Source organism: Lissotriton vulgaris, chromosome 1_1, assembly GCF_964263255.1.
Source record: "Lissotriton vulgaris chromosome 1_1, aLisVul1.2, whole genome shotgun sequence".
NCBI lineage: Eukaryota > Metazoa > Chordata > Amphibia > Caudata > Salamandridae > Lissotriton > Lissotriton vulgaris.
In genome coordinates, this window is record NC_141685.1 from 1,070,053,510 (window position 1) to 1,070,072,882 (window position 19,373).

Here is a 19,373-nt window from a genome sequence, read left to right on the forward strand (position 1 = left end):
TTTTGTTGTGTCCCGGTGCCTCTATGGCAGACAGATTGCCCGGTCAAGGTTTTTCGAAGGCAGAGCCGGCTGAGGCTCAGCCCTCTGGAAACCCAGCTTTTCCCTTGACGCTAAATAAGCCAAGAAAACCACAAGGTTGGCAGCAATTTAAGGCAGAGCTGCCAGTGAGCCAAACTTGAATGCCACCAATACGTTTCTTTTGCCAGTTTCTCCCTTTGCAAGATGTTGCACTGTTCTCTGCCCTTTTTCTCTTTCTAATCCCGCTCGAAGTCTCAGATTCAGACCCACGACCCAATGTATGAGAATCCATTTTCTTTTTTTGTGCGTCAAGCTTCCATATGCCATCCTTTGTGTGTTCTTCTGGTAGCACTTATCCTCTGCTAGGTGAACAACGAGTGGAAAAGAGTGGCCTATTTCAGCAATAGACTGCTAGTTCTGACATTGTGAAGATCTCTTTCATATCTTTGCTGCAACTCAAATGCTCACAATCAATCAGAATGTTTCTGTTAGCGGTGAGAAAGGGCGAATTGCTTGGTGAAGCTCTTATTGTTGTACTGGCTTGAGAAGCTTTGGTCAGTTCTTCATTGGCTGTGCGGCCTCCATGTGCCTGCCACAGTATTTACCTGCTGGTATATTCATCTACCATCAGTGGGTGGGCTCCATAGACGTGAGCTCACAGATGCTAACTCTTACTAAGTAATTGCCTCCATTTTATTGAGCCGGTGCTGCATTGTGGGCAAGCGGAGTGGCCCAAAGACCCATTGAGCATGACTGGTGCATGTGAGTAGACATCAGCACAGGGCAGCCACATCACACCAATTTTATCCACCCTCCGTTGGCTTCCCATTGAGGCAAGATCTATCTACAAGACTGCCTGTATCACCCACAAAGCCTTGCACTCCTCCTCTCCTCGCTTCCTGGCGAATAAACTGAAACTTTCTGGAGGCTCTAGACCATCACGTAATGCGGAAAATCTATTACTTGAACCTCCCACTTTCGAGAAGGAAAGGTCGACGGCCCAATCCTTTTCAGGCAACACGGTGAGAATCTGGAACTCACTTCCTCCTCAGCTCCAGACCACCACCTCTTCCCAGGCCTTCAAAACTGACCTCAAAGCTCTCCTCCTTCAAAGACACTTCCAAATTTAATTCACGCCCTCTCTATTATCTGAAGGAAGTCCTTCCATTATAGGTAATTCTGTGCTACATGACTGTAGAAGTTCCTTCCCAATGTGTTCTTGTGGTTTGAGAGTCTGATATTTATTGCAGTATTATACCTCTACTTGTATTGTGTACTCCTTTGTAATATGCACACGTCACTTTCCCTCTTGTAATGTGTCGTTTGCTACCTCTTGTATTTTGTTTGCTTTTGGTACATGCACAATTGCCACCATTGCCTCATGTAACGTAACATTTGTTCTTGTGTTCTGAGTATCTGCCATTTAGTGTAGTATTATACCTCGACTTGTACTTTGTACGCTTTTGTAACATACACACGTCACTTTTTTTCCTCTTGTAACGTAACATTTGCTACCTCTTGTATTTTGTTTGCTCTCGATACATGCACAATTGTCACTATTGCCTTATGTAACGTAACGTTTGCTTTTGTAACATTCTGACTTGTAATTTTTCCTCATGTTTCACTACTGTTCCTATTGTAAAGCGCTCTGACACCTTTGGGTAAAGTCTGTGCTATATAAAAACGCATAAATAAAAATAAAATAAAAATAAATAAAATAGCAGGTTCTGCAGTGTGGTCTGCTGTCAAGGGAAACTTGGCTTACACCTGCATCTCAAGCGCATCAGCTGATGCTCCCCACCCCTCCATCCGTGGCTCTCTTGTGCCCCTTCCAAGCTCTGCAGGTATGTCCTATGCATATGGCCTACCCTGTGCCTCCAATGTAGAACTCCCTTGTGTGTTCAGTGCTGTCACTGTCCTCAATGTATAGTCACTTCACTGCATCTGCCCTCTTCTGCTTATTCTACAGTGGCTACATGCTCTCCTGTATCGATGCATAATGGAACCTGCTAAACCTCCTTTCTACATGAACAGTTGGGATAAAGCTTAATAAAGGTGTAATGCTATGAATTTGGGTTGAAAGAAGATGCATTCCCACTGGCGTTGTTTGATCTGAGACAACTGCCAAGCATTAAAGTTCTCAGAATCTGATAGGCATGGGAGGCATTTGGATGACATCACCGATTCCCACCAGCACTGGTGGGATGCCGGCAGGGGCCACAGGTGGGCTCCAGAGTAGGACTAGTGAGCCAAAGTATAGTGAAAGGTATATCAGAGCTGGACACAACAGACCTGGAGTGGGCTCCTCCATGCCAGGCCAAATGTGCTATAGGTGTTCTGTAGAACTAGAAACAACATTCCCTATGAGCATCCAATCAAGATGATGCTTCAGAACTCGAAATGACACTCCAGATGTGACCCCATCAGTAATGTTTACACTAGAGAGTTGGGATCGTTCTATAATCCTCTGCATCCCGAGGTTTCCCTTTCCCGTCTGGTCAAATTTGTCACATTGTTTTGCCACTTTGATGCCAATGACTAAGAAAAGTCCAAGATATTTACCTACAAGGGAAGGTTGCCCTGATGCTAGCCTGCTCTGTGTGTGAGAGAAGCGTGCAACCTTGCTGATTGCGGTGAGTGTTGTTTTCAAATCTCCCTTTTTCCTGTCCCAAAATGTTGGCATGCACACTTATATTTTTCAAAACATTCCTCTTTCCTGTTTTTAGGTCTCATCTAGGCATTGATCTCTCTTCGAGACATGCTGTAATTAAGATATGGTGTCTCAGAGGGTATTGTTTATCAAACAGTTTCTAAGGGAGCACAAGCAATTGCTACAGGCATGGGAAGCAGGGAGACAATAATTTGCAAGGACAAATGTATACTTTTGTATATGTTTCATCATACATTAAATGGCATGTAACCTGTGTAAATATTGTTCACAAGTGCTTGTGAAATAGTGAACGGCGCAATGACACATGAGGGAGTATGTACAGTAGAACATGGGGTGCAGACAAAACAGATTATATACAAGATGTATTCGTAGTAGTACCCATACAGTAAATGGAATTAATTACAGAGTGATTTGAATGGCTAAACGTGGGAAAAAAGGAGCCGTCAGTTTTGCTGTAAGAATTGATGGTGTTTCGGCCTATAGGAATTGTAAGGCCTTCATTAGGACCAGGTTACAAGTAGTTAAGAACAGTGTTGCTGCGAGCGAATGCAAAAACGACAGGTCATATGACAGAACAATGTCATACATTCACCCCAGTAAAGAGATCTGGGCCTAAATCCATCGTTGTTTTGCTCACCATGCCATTCCAGTTTGAACCCAGCCATATGGAAATCATTCGTGACCCTGTGCCCCATGGGAACAGCCCAGCCCGAACTGCCAAGCCAGGTCCTCTCTGGACTGGAAACAAGCATCCAAGGACCGGTTTTGGGCTTTCAGCCATCATCAGCCTGGATAGCTTGATATTCCAGTGGCATGGAGAGCACGGGTCTCACGTCTGAGCATACCCGTCCCACTCGGGGTGGCAAATGCAAAAACAACAGGTGATGGACAGGCGTTGTTCGCCCTAAGCTGGCAGGGTATGCCCTGACATGGGTCCCTTGCTCACTTTGCCACTGGATTCAAGCTAGCCTGGCTGATGACGGCTGATTAGCCAGAAACCGGTCCCAGGATGCTTGTTTCCGGTCCAGGGAAGACATGGCTTGGCAGTTCGGGCTGGACTGTTCCCATGAGGCACAGGGTCCGACTGATTTGCATATGGCCATGTCTGAACTGGGGTGGCGGAGTGAGATAAAGAATGATGATGGATTAAACCCAGATCAGTTGACTGGGGGTGAGTGCTTGCATTGTTCAACATTCCGTCCATCATCCCCTTTGGTTTTGAGTTGTTTGCCCTAAGTTGTCATGGTATGCCCAGACGTGGGTCCCTTGCTCACTTTGCCACTGGATTCAAGCTAGCCTGGCTGAAGACGGCTGATTAGCCAGAAACCGGTCCCAGGAGGCTTGTTTCCGGTCCAGGGAAGACATGGCTAGGCAGTTTGGGCTGGACTGTTCCCATGAGGCACAGGGTCAGACTGATTTGCATAAGGTCATGTCTGAACTGGGGTACCGGAGTGAGCTAAAGAATGGTGATGGATTAAACCCAGATCAGTTGACTGGGGGTGAGTGCTTGCATTGTTCAATACTCCGTCCAGCATCCCCTTTGGTTTTGCGGCGAGCGATGCGAAGCGGTCTTGAGCCCAGGGCTGAGGAAATCCAATGAAATAGCAGCAGAAGAGGGCCCCTAGGAGAAGTGGGTCCTAGCACGAGGAAAAAACGTGGTGAAACCAGCGGTAAGGTGGGAGGCGTAAAGGTGAGTCCAATTAAGTGGATCAAGGCGCGTTCATTAAGGGGATCCGATATTTGCAGGTCAATGTAGACGCGTGGAGTAGATCCTTGGAAGAGGAGGGACATGCAGGCGGCGTAAGTCCGGCGTCCGGTTGGTGAAGGTACGAGCAGGTCGGGAAACCGATTTCTACGGTCAGAGATAGGCGCGAATGTATTGAATCCGGGAATGAGAAGAGTCGTGCAGGTGGCGTGAGTGAGACTTATGTCACTGTTTGCTACGGTTGTCACCCTAGTTCTATCTCCCTATCATGTTGGTTTTAGTTTATCGCAAACCTTTTCGTTTAAATCTGAAAACAGAAACACCACATAAGTGAAAAAGAAATCTGTCTCTTACTCTTTGTGGGACTGAAGTTGGCTAATGGTAAACGCCCAAGCCTCTGCGGTATAGGGCTAGGGTGACCAGACGTCCCGGATTGGCCCCGACAGTCCCAGTTTTTCACCAGCTGTCCCAGCATGTTTCGGCTCAGGTCCCGGTTTTTAGAAGGGATTGACTGAAAACAGTGAGAGGCACTTTTTTGGGTATTCTAAGGCTTTTCTAGTAAGCAGCTGTTATAAGTAAGCAATTTAATTAATAGGTATGATTTTGGTTGTAGAAAGAAATTACATTTTATCTACTTTTTTAGTGCATCATCTGTGATCCTATGCTGATGACAGCTGTCATTCTGTGCCATTCCGTGGATGAAAAACGGTAGTCCTTCTTCTATTTTTCCCAAATGTCCCGGATTTTTTGGTTATCAACATCTTGTCACCCTATATAGGGCACCCTTTAAATACCTATCCTTTGAGCATTTTGCGGTTCTGGAAGGGCCAGGTGCTGATAGCCGGGAAACAGGTTGTGTAAATTCCACGCAGTTTTTTTTTACACTCTAACTATGTCTCTAATTTCTTTAAAAGCATTTATTGTCTAGATTTGGTGTGTTTTCACCCTGCTTTTGTTTGCTATAGAATGTGTTTCTGTGGGAAAAATATATGGTTTTATTTTTTAGCTACGTTACCTGTCGGCATGAAAACACCAGACGGGCAGTTCACTTTCTGTTGGTGCTTCGCGGATAAAATGCTTACTAAGGACCTGTGCTGCTGGCGCCCCCCGGTGATAGTTTTTCGCGCTGCACCCTGCAACAGTGACGTTTTCTGACAGCAAAGGCCCTCGGGCCCTGGGAAACTGCAAACAGAGGAAAGGGGAGGGGCTTAGAGGTCTGATAAAGAAGAACTGCTGCTCACGGAACTGGAAGTTGTACAAAATAAATGCGCAATCTGTTTACTACAGAGTGGCCAGAGCAAAGCTTTGGAACGATCTTCGAAATGATCTGAGGTTAGAAAATAACCTTTCAAACTTTAAGCGAAAATTCAGGCACCGCTTTCCTAATCTAGGAGTATTCACATCATCTGTGAGCATTGCTGCACTCTTTTGTCTAGCTTAGTCCGTGTGTCTTTCCTTATAGTGGATTCCCCTCTTACTGCAAAGAATGCTAATATTTTTATAATTATGTACGCTATTTTAGTTACCCCTGCATTTTTTTGTGCTTATCATTGTGAATGGTGGGGGGGGGGGGGGGGGGGGCTAGGGGGGGTCTGGGGGTCGAAGCCATATGGGGCATAGCTTGGTCAGTAAGATTCTCAACAATCAGGCAGGTGAAAATACATTATATGAGAAGCAGGGCAGGAGGGGAGGGGGGGGGGGGCTTGAGAAGAGGTAGGGATGAAGAGGAGAGTCCGTGAGGGGCCCTTGTAACTCAGTATTTTCAGTGCCGGTACTCAGTACCGATGAGTACCGGCCCATTTAAAGCACTGAGTATTTTGTAAAATAATCATTTTTTAAGACCTTTAAAACTGCGTGTGAATGTATGTAAAAATCCCAAGTGAAATCCGACAAACCCCTCCCCATACCCAACTTAAAGCACATATATTTGGGGAGTGAAACACCCCACCTGAATCTATGCCCCTGGAGGTGATGTGGCCTACCCGCTAGAGCTCCCAGCCCTGGCCCTGGTACTGTCGAGCCTGCCTCTGTTCAACATTTTGTGATTCTAGGCAAATACTTTGCAGCGTGCCTAAAAGTAATTTTACTCAAAGCTCCAACATGTGGCCAGCGTTAGCAGCATTATAGTGATTTTTAAATGAACATTGACAAAGCCAATAGCTCTCGTAAGTGTCACGTCGCAGTGCCTCACAGACCACACAGGAGACAAAGAGGTTGCAGTAAGTGTTTCCTTTATTTTGAACAATAGCTTCTTCGTGCCGCGCGCCCTGCGCCCCTGACCTCTCGCCCTCAGGTCCTGATCCCGACTGCCCTCATCCCCTCCCCTGACCGGATGTGGTGTCCGGTGTCCCTGTCCCCAAGCCCTGAGTCACCAGGGTCCTAGTGCCATCGTGTGGGCACGACATCTCCCCCTTTGTTGCGAACAAAAGTTGTTGTTGCCAACTGTCCCATTGCTCACGTCAGTAATAGCGAAACCGTGGAAGTAAAGAGAGAGAGAGAGAGAGATGTGTCTGATGTTCCTTTTACATCTCTGCGATCAGTCTCTTGGTCTTTTTGCATTCTCTCCTGGGTCGTTGTTCTCCAACCTCTGGTGTTGGATCTTCCTGCAATGTCTCACTGGTCTCTTCTTGCTTTGGCACCTCTGTTCCTTCTTCCGTTTTCACGGCCTTAAAGTGGGAGCTGTTTCTAGTGATCTGGCGTTGGCCGGCTGTTGCTGTGATCATGGGCCCATTCACTTTCACCACTTTTGCTGGTTCCCTTGCAAATGCGCTGTCTGACTTCTTTATCTGCCGCTGCTTCACAAACACCATATCTCCTTCCTCTATCTTTTGGTTTGTTGCGTGTCTTCTTTGATCTGCGTATTCTTTCATCTTTGCCTTCTGCCCCTTGTCTTTGATGGCGATGTCTTCCTGGTCCCTGTTTTTTTCTTCTTTTATCTGTGGCAGTCGTGTTCTGCTCACTCGCCCTATTACCAATTCAGCGGGACATCTTCCAGTGGAGCTGTGGGGCGTATTTCCGTAGTCCCTGAGTACCCGGCATAAGGCTTGTCCAATGGATATTTCTGTTATTTTTGCCCTCTGCACCGCCTTTTTGATGGTCCCCATGAACCTTTCCGCCATCCCGTTTGCTTGCGGCCACAGGGGTGTTATGCGTCTGCGATGTATGCCTAGGTACGCCATGAATCTCTTGAATTCTTCGCCTGAGAATGGTGGGCCATTGTCTGTTTTTAATGTCTATGGTGAACTCCATGCCGCAAAAATGTCATCCAGCACTGGCAGTGTTGCGTTCGCATATGTCGACGACACTGGCTTTACAATGGGGAACCTTGAGTATTCGTCACTCACTACTAGGAAGTAGTTTCCTGTTTCTAGAGGCCCATAGAAGTCCGCGGCCAGCTCGGTCCACACCGCTTTTGGTAGTGGAGACATTTTTAGTGGTTTCGGTCTTGAAGGTGGCATTATTATTTTACATACATGACACTTTGTTACCATTTCTTCCACCATGCTGTCAAGTCCAGGGAACCACACCTTTTCCCTCAGCATCTTTTTGGTGGCCACCATTCCCCGGTGTGACTCGTGTGCCAATTCCGCTGTCCTTCTTCTCAGCGTTAGGGGCATCACTATTCTCGTACCTCTCATTACTGTTCCGTTTTCACATTCTGATAGTTCCTCATTTATTCTTTTGAATGCCAGCAGTTCTTCTTTGTCTATTCCTTTGTCTACGAGCATGTTACTGTTCACGTGCCTCCATCGTTGAGCTTTGTTGATTCTCATTGCCTCTTGCATGGTGTCGTCTTGCCTCGTTGCTTGCTCCAGTTCACTCACTGTTATTGTTGCCGGTGTACTTAGTTTCAGTGCGAAGTTTAAGTATTCTTCTGCCATTGTGGTCACTTGGGAGTTCTGTGGTAGTGGGTGTCTTGACACGTAGTCTGCTGGATTTTGTTCTTTGCCTGGCTTGTGAATTATTTTGAAATTGTAGTCCATGAGCCTAATTCCCCATCTTTCTATTCTTGGCATTCGGGTTGCCATAAATTGTGATCAGGGCCTGATGATCCGTGATGATCGTGAACGGTTTTCCGTACACGAACATGTGGTAGTGTTCACAGGCCCATACCACCGCCAGACTCTCTTTTTCAGGTTGTGAGTATCCTTTCTCAACATCTTTCGTTTCTAAGATGGCCGCCGCTGATCTCGCGGGACTTTGCGTCCACTCACTGTGTTGCCTGGCCCCAAAATGGCCGCCGCGTTCGTTCTTGATCCCTATTGGCTATCGCGCCTGACCCCAAAATGGCCACCGAGACTCTCGTGAGAGCTCGCGCTGCCTTTTTCAATTCTCTTTCTTTCGCGCTCTTTGCTGGGCGCTTACCGGAGGGGTCGCTCCTCTTTCTTGTTCCTCCTGCAGCGATCGGGGTGGGCTCCCGTGTCGCTGCTGTTCTTTGATGTCGCCTTCCTCCTGCGCTCCTTCCTCTGGTCACGACGCGATCCAGGGTGGGCTCCTGGTTGAAAATCGCGCTTTCCTCCCGTCGGACGACTCGGATCTTGCTTCGTCGCCAGTTGTCACGTCGCAGTGCCTCACAGACCACACAGGAGACAAAGAGGTTGCAGTAAGTGTTTCCTTTATTTCGAACAATAGCTTCTTCGTGCCGCGCGCCCTGCGCCCCTGACCTCTCGCCCTCAGGTCCTGATCCCGACTGCCCTCATCCCCTCCCCTGACCGGATGTGGTGTCCGATGTCCCTGTCCCCAAACCCTGAGTCCCCAGGGTCCTAGTGCCATCGTGTGGGCACGACAGTAAGCGAAACCTATTGGCTCTCCTAATGCTTTGTATTAAAGTGATAGCTCAGCCAGCTAAACACTGAATGCACAGATCTACGTGTAACCTACAGTCATACATCCGAATCCCTCACAGCGTGTCACCCTTTCAAAGCCAATAAAATGTGATATCTTGGGTGACCATATCAATTATTAAAAGTGCCAAGAAGCAGCTCATTCTGTTGTATGAGATGTGTTAATGGACGGCCGATTGCTTGATCACACATAGTGCATCACTGCTGGGGAGTGGAGGCGAGAGGTGGCATTTTTCAGGCGCAAGGAATGGGCTTGCATTGTCGTTTGCTGATAGATAGGGGGTGCGCAAACCTCAAACAGGACCAGGAGACAGAATCATTGAGCCCATCAGGCAAACATTGTCACTCTCCCCCCACCCAGTTGCTGTTTTCTGACAACCAGAGGTGAATGAGCAGCTATTAGGCAAAATCAAATGATCGTCAGAGACCCCCAGGAAAAAAGGTCCGACAATACAGGCCTGGTTAATGATGGTGAGACCAGAGGCCAGGGAAAAAAGAAGCGGGGGCCTGCAGAGTGGTGCCCCCGAAGAGGAAACGGGTACACAGTCATTCTTATGCAGTACTAGTAGAGACGTCTGTGGAGGCAGTTTGATTGCTACCTTTCCATAGCACCAGCATTTGTATGCTGGTTATGGAACCTAGCCACTTTGCATGTTGAAACGCCTGTGGTTGTGAAGTGTAGGTTAGCCTGCATTTTTGAGTTTCAAGCATTGGCCACTGTTGGAAGCCGGAGTCCCAGTCCCGCACCACTGTCACCAAATGCGAGACCCAGGACTCCTCACTCAACCTTAGGCCAAGTAAGGACACCGTTTGAGATAGCCCTGCTCACCCCCTTAGTAGCCTGGCATGAGCAGCCAGGCCTATCTCCAAGGCACAAGTGCACAATATGTGCAACCACACTCCCAGCAACCTACTGGTGACACCACAAATGGACTCCACACGAGTTTGATAAAACAAGTATAAACTTTATATAAAAAAATATATGATCAGACCACACAATACAAAAGCCAACATATAATAAAGGGTAATATTCGTTCCGGCTGGCTGGTAGGTTCAAATCCCAACCACCGTTTTCCAGGTAGTGAGCCACATTACCTGGGGGTGCGACCCCACTCTCCTCTACTTCTTCAGCGAACTGGGCTTTCCGTGCAGAACTTTCTCAATGGGCCTCAGCAACTTGGTCTGGCAGCTCAGCTCCTCCAGGGCTGCTGGTTGGGGCCAAGACTGTTAGGAACGTCTCAGGCGGGCCTCTGAGATTACGTTACTCCGGGTGCACGTTCACCACAGCACCCTCCGGGTCTCCTGTGGCATGAAGCCACACACACAACGCTGATGGGACTTCACATCGATTCCGAGTGCACGTTCACCAGGCACTCCTTCCTGTGGTCTTAGTTGACACCAAAACACGCACACACCGCTGCAGAGACTTACTTTCTTCCGGTGCACACGATGATCAGCCAATCACATCCACATTCCCAGGTTGCACCAAAACACGCACACTGTTTCATTGAGACTTACTCCAACTCCGGTGCCCCAATATCCAAGCGCTCTTCACCAGCGCCTCCGGTGCACCCGGACACGCACCCTGCGTGTCTGAGACTCACTCCACTTCCGATGCACATGTTGACCAGGCACTCCTCACCAACGCCTCCTGTGCACCACAACAAGCACCCTGCTTATCCGAGACTCCTTTCACCTTCGATGCACATGTTGACCAGACGCACTTCACCAACGCCTCCTGTGCACCACAACACGCACCCAGCACATCCAAGTCTCACTTCTCCGTGTGTCCAAGATCACAGGGCACACCTTCCGAGGGTCTCAAGCTGCCACAACATTCGCCCACCGCGTTGCTTGAAACTTTCATGTTCCTGTGTTTCCAAACAGGGAGCCAGCTCACCTCGGGCCCTTGGGGTAACAAGACAAGGCACAAAGCACAGTCTTCTTCAAGCACGGGGACCCAGCACACAGAGCACAATCCCAACAGCCCCTCCCTTGGTTAAAATAGCAAATTGGAGACCAGCCCCAGATCACAAAGCAAGGGTCGGTCTTTCCCAGCAGCCTCTTCAGTTGTTCCTTCCTTAGCAGAGGTTCGTCTTGACCGCAAAATAGGTCCAAGCCTTTTCAGTCTCAATACATTTCTATTCCAACGTTCAGGGGTCTCAGCTCTCATAGTTATACCCCTAAATGTCTTTGAAGTTCGTTGTGCTCAGGGGTCCCTGATCCCTGCCTAAATCAGTTCTGGGTGTCTCCCTCCCAGTGTTACATTTCTCCCTTTGATACTGGGGGTCTGGATCCTTCATCACTCAGCAGGAGATGGGTCAATAGTTTTATAGCCGCAACCAAGACCTCTTCACCTCCCGAGGCTTCTTCTCCACCTACTCTCCAGATGCAGGTCAGCCTGGTGCCATCTCAACCCCTCCCTGGGTCAAAACCTCCCCCAGCTCCTCTCACCTCTCAGATCCAGGCAGTCAAGCCACCTTCAGCAGAGACACACAGAAATGCTTAAAGCACAAAACTCAGTCACTTTCTAAAAGAGTGGTGTCTGAATACACAGTGACAAAACCACTTTCATAGATAGATGGGTTATGACACTGAGTTCATGCATACTAAACGTCACCTCTCCATTTTTAACCTATGGGAAACTAGGCTAACAAACACAATACCCAGCCTCCCCCATTCTGTCCTAAGGGCAGGATGGCCTTTCACCAGTGAAAAACGAAATGGAGTGTTTTTCACTGTCAGGACATAGCATACACCTCAGTATATGGCCTGCCTTTTACTTACACTGCACCCTGCCCTGTGGTTACCTGGGACCTACCACAGGGGTACCCACTGTGTACGCAAAAGGGAAAGTAAGGCCTGACACTTGTCAGGACAACATGGCAACTTAGAAAACCCTCAGTTTTTTTGGGGGGCCTCGAAAGGGGTCTCTAGGTGGCGCTATTTTCGGGCCTCAAAGGTCAAAAGTAGGGTGACCAGACATCCTGGTTTTTGTTGGTGTTTCGGGTGAGCATGCACGCGCACTGCCTAAGGCGTGACGTCATTGCAGCAGGAAGGGAAATCCTTTGAAGGGAGACACTTTCTCTCGAGATTTCCCTTCTCTTTGAACACGCAGGGCCACCTACGTCATTGTGCCAGCCATCTGCACAACAACAGCTGGTTAGAACCGGCACAACCCTGCTTTTATGGCCTGCAGCAAGATTTCTCCAGCAACCAATGGGAATCTGCTCTGCCTTAAAGCAAGACGGGACAAGGGTCTACAACAGAATCCAGCAACAGTGAAAAGGAAACTTACCTTTGTGATGTGTCCCCAGCCCTACCAGCACCGTCTGGACCCTGCCTCCGCATCAGAGCTGCTCAGCCAGGATCTTTCTGAAGCCACACAAGACTTTCCCTCTCAGCGTGCAAGCCCGCAGTGCAAGTATTTTAATAGCCGTTTTTTATTCCCCTTCCCTGCAGCTTTCTCATTTCGATCCAAAGCGCCACCTATCTTTTTCAAAACACTCTCACTGCCAATGCTGACTTGTTCGGTTTATTGAGTTATATATGCGGTGGTAAAGCACCCTCATAGAAAGAACTGCGTATTCGTAGAAAAGATTGAACAGCCCTCTGAAGGGAAATCAAGGCAAATATTGAGCGCCACTGGTTCCCAGAATTCGAAAATAGTGTTACAATGTTACGATTTAGACCACGCCCCTACTCGGATAGGCCACACCCATTTACACAATTTGTCACGCCCCTTTTAGAGCACCCCCAGGTTTTTTTTCCCACGTAAAGTCCTGCCTGGATTCTGTTGTCCAATATAACAGGCAAGAGAAGGCATACTGTACTGAGAAGGCATGTCCTTTACGCACAATACAAACAAATCACGCCCCTCTGTCACTTTAGGGCCGCTTGCTCTCCTCAAACATAGAAAATACATCCAAAACGCCCGTCCGCCCAGTATGTCTGCTGACCTTCACGCTCCCAGCCCTTTCCCGTCACGAGACAGCTAGTAACCCAAGGGCTCCAAGTCGAATGCCCAATGTAGCAGAAACTATGTAACTTTTTTACAATGGCCTTCCACTGAAATGGGGATGAACATTTTTACAATTCAAAATGGGGCGCAAGAGTGTCGGAAACCGGTTGCAGCACCCAGCTCACCAGCTGCCAACAGATTGAGGGTTATTCATGGCTCAAATGTTTGTAACTTTTTTGCAGTAAAGTTAACAAAACATAAAAAAATGAACATACAGCATACTAATTTGAAATCACAGTTCGTCTTCGTTAATCTCGTTTAAAATGTTTTGAGGTTATTTAAAAACTCAAGTTCTGAATGTATTTTTTATTTGGTTTAGTTTGTTCTGAGAGGAAACACATGGCACTCAAACAGGGTGAATTACAAACTGCTTTCCGAAAGTGGCAGTACCCACATGTTCAGGTAATATCTGAAATCATGTTTCTGTTTGCATAATCTGCACCAGCACACATCTTTGGGCATCCAGAACCTTTCAACCTGAACCATCTTTACCGATATTTTACACTGGCTATGAAGCTCTTTGAAGTGACTAGATTGGGCGTGTGGTTTGGCACAAAACTCCAAAAATGAATAAAGAAAAAAATTGATGGTTCAGAGCTTTAATGGCAGCTTTAGGGAGTGGGCTACTTCATGTTCAGCACAGCATCACCCATGTCACTAGCTTGCTAATAAAGCCATTTCTTTGGCTCCCTTCATATCTAGCCTCCAGATTTATCACTGCCTTTTTACCCATTCTTTCCTCTCCTCCGTCTCATGGACACCCACTGTTCCTATTTTCAGCCTGCTCAGTATTTGTTAACTCTACATAGTATCATGCTTCCCACTTCCTGGCTCAAGTACCGGTCTTGAAGGCAGTATCCTTGCGTTACTGGTGTGTGCCCTTAAGAGTAAAGGATGGCGAGAAAGAAATAAGGAAACAGTAGTAGAAAGAAGATGGGAGGCAAAGTGGATGTAAGGTGAGAAGGTGGGGATAAGAGGGAGCAGAATGGGGAAGTAAGGAGGAAAAAGTAGAGAAGAAGTAAGAGGAGCAAGGGTGAGAAAGAATCAAAGCTGGAGAGATTTTACAGGACAGGAAATGAGAGAAGAAAGTGAGGGGAGCAAGAAACAGGAGTTGTGGAAGAGAAGACAGATGGGGATAGGAAGACGAAAGTAAGAAAAAGAGGAGAAGCAAAAGATTGATACAAGTGGGAGGGAGCATAAGAGGTCTTATCATTAGACAAGAGGAGGTGAGAGATTAAGATAAAGAACGCAGAAACAAAAGAAAGGAGTAGTGAGCAGGGGAAAGAAGGTGCAAAGAAAACGTAGTCTATTTATAGCTGCCAACTGTTCCGTTTTTGCCGGGATAGACCTGACAAGTTGGAGACTGTCCTGGGTTATTCACTATCCGTGGTCAGTCCTGGCATGCCTGCGTGGGCGCATGATTGGCGAATCACTTCGCTTTGCACGATTTGCAGATTGCTCACTTTAATCCATTAAAATACAACTTAATATCTGTCCTATGTGTATCCGAAACCTCTTGTGGGGTATTTTTATCAGGAATTCAGCAGATGGCACTCCTGTATTTGTTTTGAAATGTTATCAACATATTGCTGTACTTTTCTTAATCCAGTTATTTCAAGAGCCAAAAGTGAGAGTTACATCATACTAGTGATGTGGGTTGGCAGAGCTTTGGGTGTGGTACATTTTCAAATAAGTAATTGATAGCTGTGCTGCAAACTGTTCCTGTATTTTTTTCAAAATGTTGCCAACCATGGTATAATATGAAAAATGTGCTTCAAAATGCATAATTTTTGCCACTTACAAACTCAGGAGTGGAGGGCCCCTCAACTCCTTCATGTAGTAGTTGGGCTCTCTCCTTTCGTTCAGTCACCCTTTGCAGTATTGGGGCTGGTATGATAACATTTGCAAGAGCTCTTTTTGGTTCCCATACAGCCCTGTCTTGGGGCAAGACATACTGTTTGTGCCTTTAACGTTTCCTTCAACAGGAGAAAATGGACTCAGCTGCCAAAGTTTATCTTTGACATCTTCAGCTCTGCTTCTTAGACCAACAGCACTTTGAATACCCGGATTTTCATATGCATGCTTGTAATGTAAAAAGAGAAACTAATAGTACTAGAATACAATGTGCTGTTGAAGCTTTATGATCAGATGGCTTCAGGCCCGGACTGGCCATAGCGGGTGTGTACGGGTGGGGGCCGCTTTTGGGCCCATGGGGGCCGGATTTTGTTACAGGGCCGTTTCTGCAGCAAAATAGGCCCTGTACCAAAATCGGCCAAAAACCGGCCCCGGCAAAGATTTCGGCGGCACCTCCAACCCCCCCGCACCCCCCCCCCCCCCGAGTCGGAAGGGGGTCCGGCCGAGCACTTTGCCGGTGCCGGTTGTGGTTCCCGGTCCGGCCCTGGGTGACTTTATCGCCGCAGGCTATCTATAACTTACTGGTGGGCGTGTTAGCATTTACCAAACATGAAGATGGTATTGAACAGGAGGTGGGGGTTGGGGCGGGGGTAAGCAGCCGCGGTCCTTGCAGGTAACAGCGGTGGGGAAGTGGGGCTTTGTTGAGTTACGATGCAGAGTGAAAATTAAATAAATTATTCATTTTCCCTCGGCATTCGTCCTTCAAAATCCCCCCTTTCCCTGCCCCACTGCTGTTACATGCACGGTCCGCGGCTGGGGTTAAGATCTCGTTTTTATATTATGTGTTTTGTCTTTCCAGAGAAAAAGGATGAATTTATCGAAAACTGATTGTGAAAATGCAAAACCAAGCTCAGCCAACTGTGCGGAGGTAAGAATCTTTCAGGGGAAGTGATGTCAGTGATAAAATGGGTAGAGAAGGCATTGTAGCATATTGATGTTATGTGCACTAGAATCCTTGTGGTTCCGGGGTGGACCCAGAACAGGAACTACATGATATGTGGGACGTGTCGGGGTGTGGTTATGGGAAGTATGATGTAATGTGCGGTATGCGAGTGAATGCTGGAGAATAAAGTAATGCTTAACCACAGCTCCCACATGGTGTAATCTATTTGCATTCTCCAGGACTGGGAAGACGCTACAGGCATGGAGGTCTTGGGAGTTAGTAACTTTGGCCGGCAAGCACAGCGATCAAAGCCTCCCGAGCACTTGTAAAGCAACTTCAGTATTCTGCTTTAAAGAAAAAGTTCTAGGGCTTTTCATTCAAAGAACATTACCAAAAATGCAAACATTTCCCAACAGTTTGAATTGATGTCCAAAATGTTTGTGCAAGGATGGGAAAACTCTTGCTTTTTTCCCTTTCTTATCCACAACCAAACTATTTTATGTTACTTGTTTGTATGATGCTTTATACTACCGTCAGGTCTGGGGAAATAAAAAAAAAGAAGCAGAAAGGGAGACGAAATGAGAAGACAAGATAGAGGAAATGAGGCATGATGTAGTGGTCTATCTGACAGTGCAAGTGCCTGTTAGGACACAGAGATAGTAGGCTCTGAGTAGGAGGCCTAAGACGTTTATTTAAAAAAAGTTTTATAAAGTTTTCCAATTTGCATACATCAAGGCATATAACAGCATAACATATAGATGCATATCATTACCAGTAGACCTTTGTACATCTGGATGTCATATAGCCGATTAATGTCAACATCAGGATGCAACCCCTTATTTGCCTTTTTACTTTCAGGTAAGTACATACCCCCATTTAAAGACCAGCACTACGTGGGGAATCTAACCGCATTTCCATCTCGCTGATGCAGTGATCTTTGTTAACATGCTTGGTGTATATGACCATGTTTTCCCCTCCACCCCAAATGCTCCCAATTCAATTATCCAGCTGGATCATTCCCGCCTGATTACAAGATTTCAATTTGAGTGCCCCCTCAAATATTCCACCAGGGGTTCCCAGATTTCTCTGCGGTGAGATGAAGCAGGTAGCAGCTCCGCATAGCTCGATAGCTGGTCCTTGCAGTAGATAGTGTGAGATCCAGTCCTTAAATTTAGGGGCTTGCCCCCTGCCCCACCTGCATGCCACTCTTCGTTTGGCGAATAAGAGACCTAATGCAATGAACTTTTTGCGTGGCATCTGTATGTCAGTTATGTAGCCCAAGAGCGCAAGCAAAGGGGACATGAGAAGCGGGACGCCAATCATTGCTGATAGCGCGGCCAACACTTCCAGCCAATATCCCAGGGGCGTAACACAGGCCCCCGCAGCCCACGCGGTGCGGGGGGGCCCCTAGCTCCAAGAGGCCCCTTCGGCACTGCACTCGGGCCGGATAGCTCCTGGTTGAGCCCGGAGGCCCCCCCCCCTAAGTACCGTGCAGGGAGGCCCCCTCACTTTTCGTTATGCCAGTGCAATATCCATAGACCTCGCTGCATTGCTCTGCAAGATGTATAACACCCGCACCTTCCGTACGGCATCTCTTACATCGGTCGTCATTCCTCAGCCTGTGTCTCACTGAGAACAAATGGCAGTGGTTATAAGTATCAGCACCTCCGTAACGTTTTGCAAAAGTCTAGAAGAACTACGTATGTATGCGTGCTCAATACAAAACACTGTGTCACTTATTCAGTGTTGTCCTGAATGAGGAAAACCAAGATTCCCCCCAAAAGCTTAGAGTATTGTTGGAATGCTGAAGTCACGTTGATGCAGACAGCCGACACGTTTTTCATCGTGTACACGACTTCTCTAAGGCTCGAACTCGGACTGTAGAAGACACAGATAAGATGCGCAGTCCTCTAATCATTTTGTGGAATAGTAGAGTAAAACAATAGAAAAAAATCACAATGTCAAGTGTCGAGATGGAAAATGGTACTTGGAGACGCTTAGGAGGAATGTGCCTCGTATAGTACACAAGATCGAAGGTGCGTAGCTGAGGGGGACACTACTTATCAGTAGGTATCTGTCAAATATTGATGCCCTTATGTGTCAAAACTGTGCGGGACCATATCTACGGGACGGAGTGTTGCTCACTTGAAGCATTCACGGCCACTGATGCTAATATACATTGGTGCACTTTCAGATCTGTCTACGAGTCTCTTGACTCTAACTACTTATAAGATTGTTCCCGTTCCTATTTTAACAATACTATAAGCTTTATTGACATTTCTTATACGGACATTATTTCATTTGGATTGTCTTGTATTTGGACCATATAAGACTGTGCACATAATTGTTTTTTCTCCATTGGCTTGTCTGTAATTAAAATTGACTGACAACAGAGTCAGTGTCTGAAACAATTTTGCTGTGCTCTATATTGAATAATTTGCATTCCTCAGTCTGTATATCCGTAGCCGTGCAGGAGTGTAATAAGTTCTATGCAAATATTTAAAATGTATGATTCTCAATCGGCTACTCCCCGTGATGGCTTCTGTCTGTGTGCAGCAGTATGTCCATTGCTTATCCCTCAGTGGTGTAGCTAGGTCCTGATCCCATGACTCTCTGGCCCCCTGCTTCAGCTGAGGTTGCTCTAGTAGTGCTGTGCTGTAAATGTTGGACACTGCATGTGCAGGCCCTTTTCAATAAAGTATGCAGCGTCTCCAGTGTGTCTGGTTCTTGTGGGAAACCAGGGATATTGACCCTGTCTTCATGTCTCAAGTGACATTTTCTCCTTTCATGAGTTCTTGCCAGTCCTTGAACGTGCCCTAATGGTATAGGTCGCCCCAGACCTCAAGGCCTCTTTTGTGGAGCATTTCCCCGCACACAGCCTCCTGTGTGACCAGTATAGTTGGAAGGTATGGCAGAGGTCTCAGCAGGGAATATAGCACAGATTTGCACACTAATGTAGCTATGCGATTCCAGGCCCGGTTGGTGAAGTGACCGCATGATGGGCGACTGTCACTCCAGGGACGCACTTTCCCAAGAATGAGTTTGGGGGCGTAGGCATCAAGCATCTCTGCTCCATAGCCAGGTGTGCCATGAATGGTGGTGGGTTGAGCCAATATACAGCATAGTGAGTTTGGGCAATACAGCTCCATGTCTGGGGCCTTAAAACTACCACTCCACTAGAGAATGGCTGCATCATGGTTCGCCATCCCACTCGGGGCTGTTTCCCACCCCAAGCTAATTTAATAAGCAATGAACGAAGGGTATAAAAAAAGGGACACCCCGGATAGTAGGGTATGTTTATAAATAGAAGCTGCCTC

At 47.2% G+C, this 19,373-nt stretch overlaps 1 protein-coding gene across 1 annotated transcript in view; it reads left to right on the forward strand.

The window, feature by feature from the left end:
- The window catches only part of CIMIP4 (ciliary microtubule inner protein 4), a 331,753-nt gene that overhangs the window by 93,766 nt on the left and 218,614 nt on the right, over nucleotides 1-19,373 (forward strand). Inside the window, exon 6 of the mRNA XM_086963196.1 lies at nucleotides 15,973-16,041. Coding sequence (XP_086819322.1) covers nucleotides 15,973-16,041 — 69 coding nt within the window. The remainder of the gene's footprint in view (nucleotides 1-15,972; nucleotides 16,042-19,373) is intronic.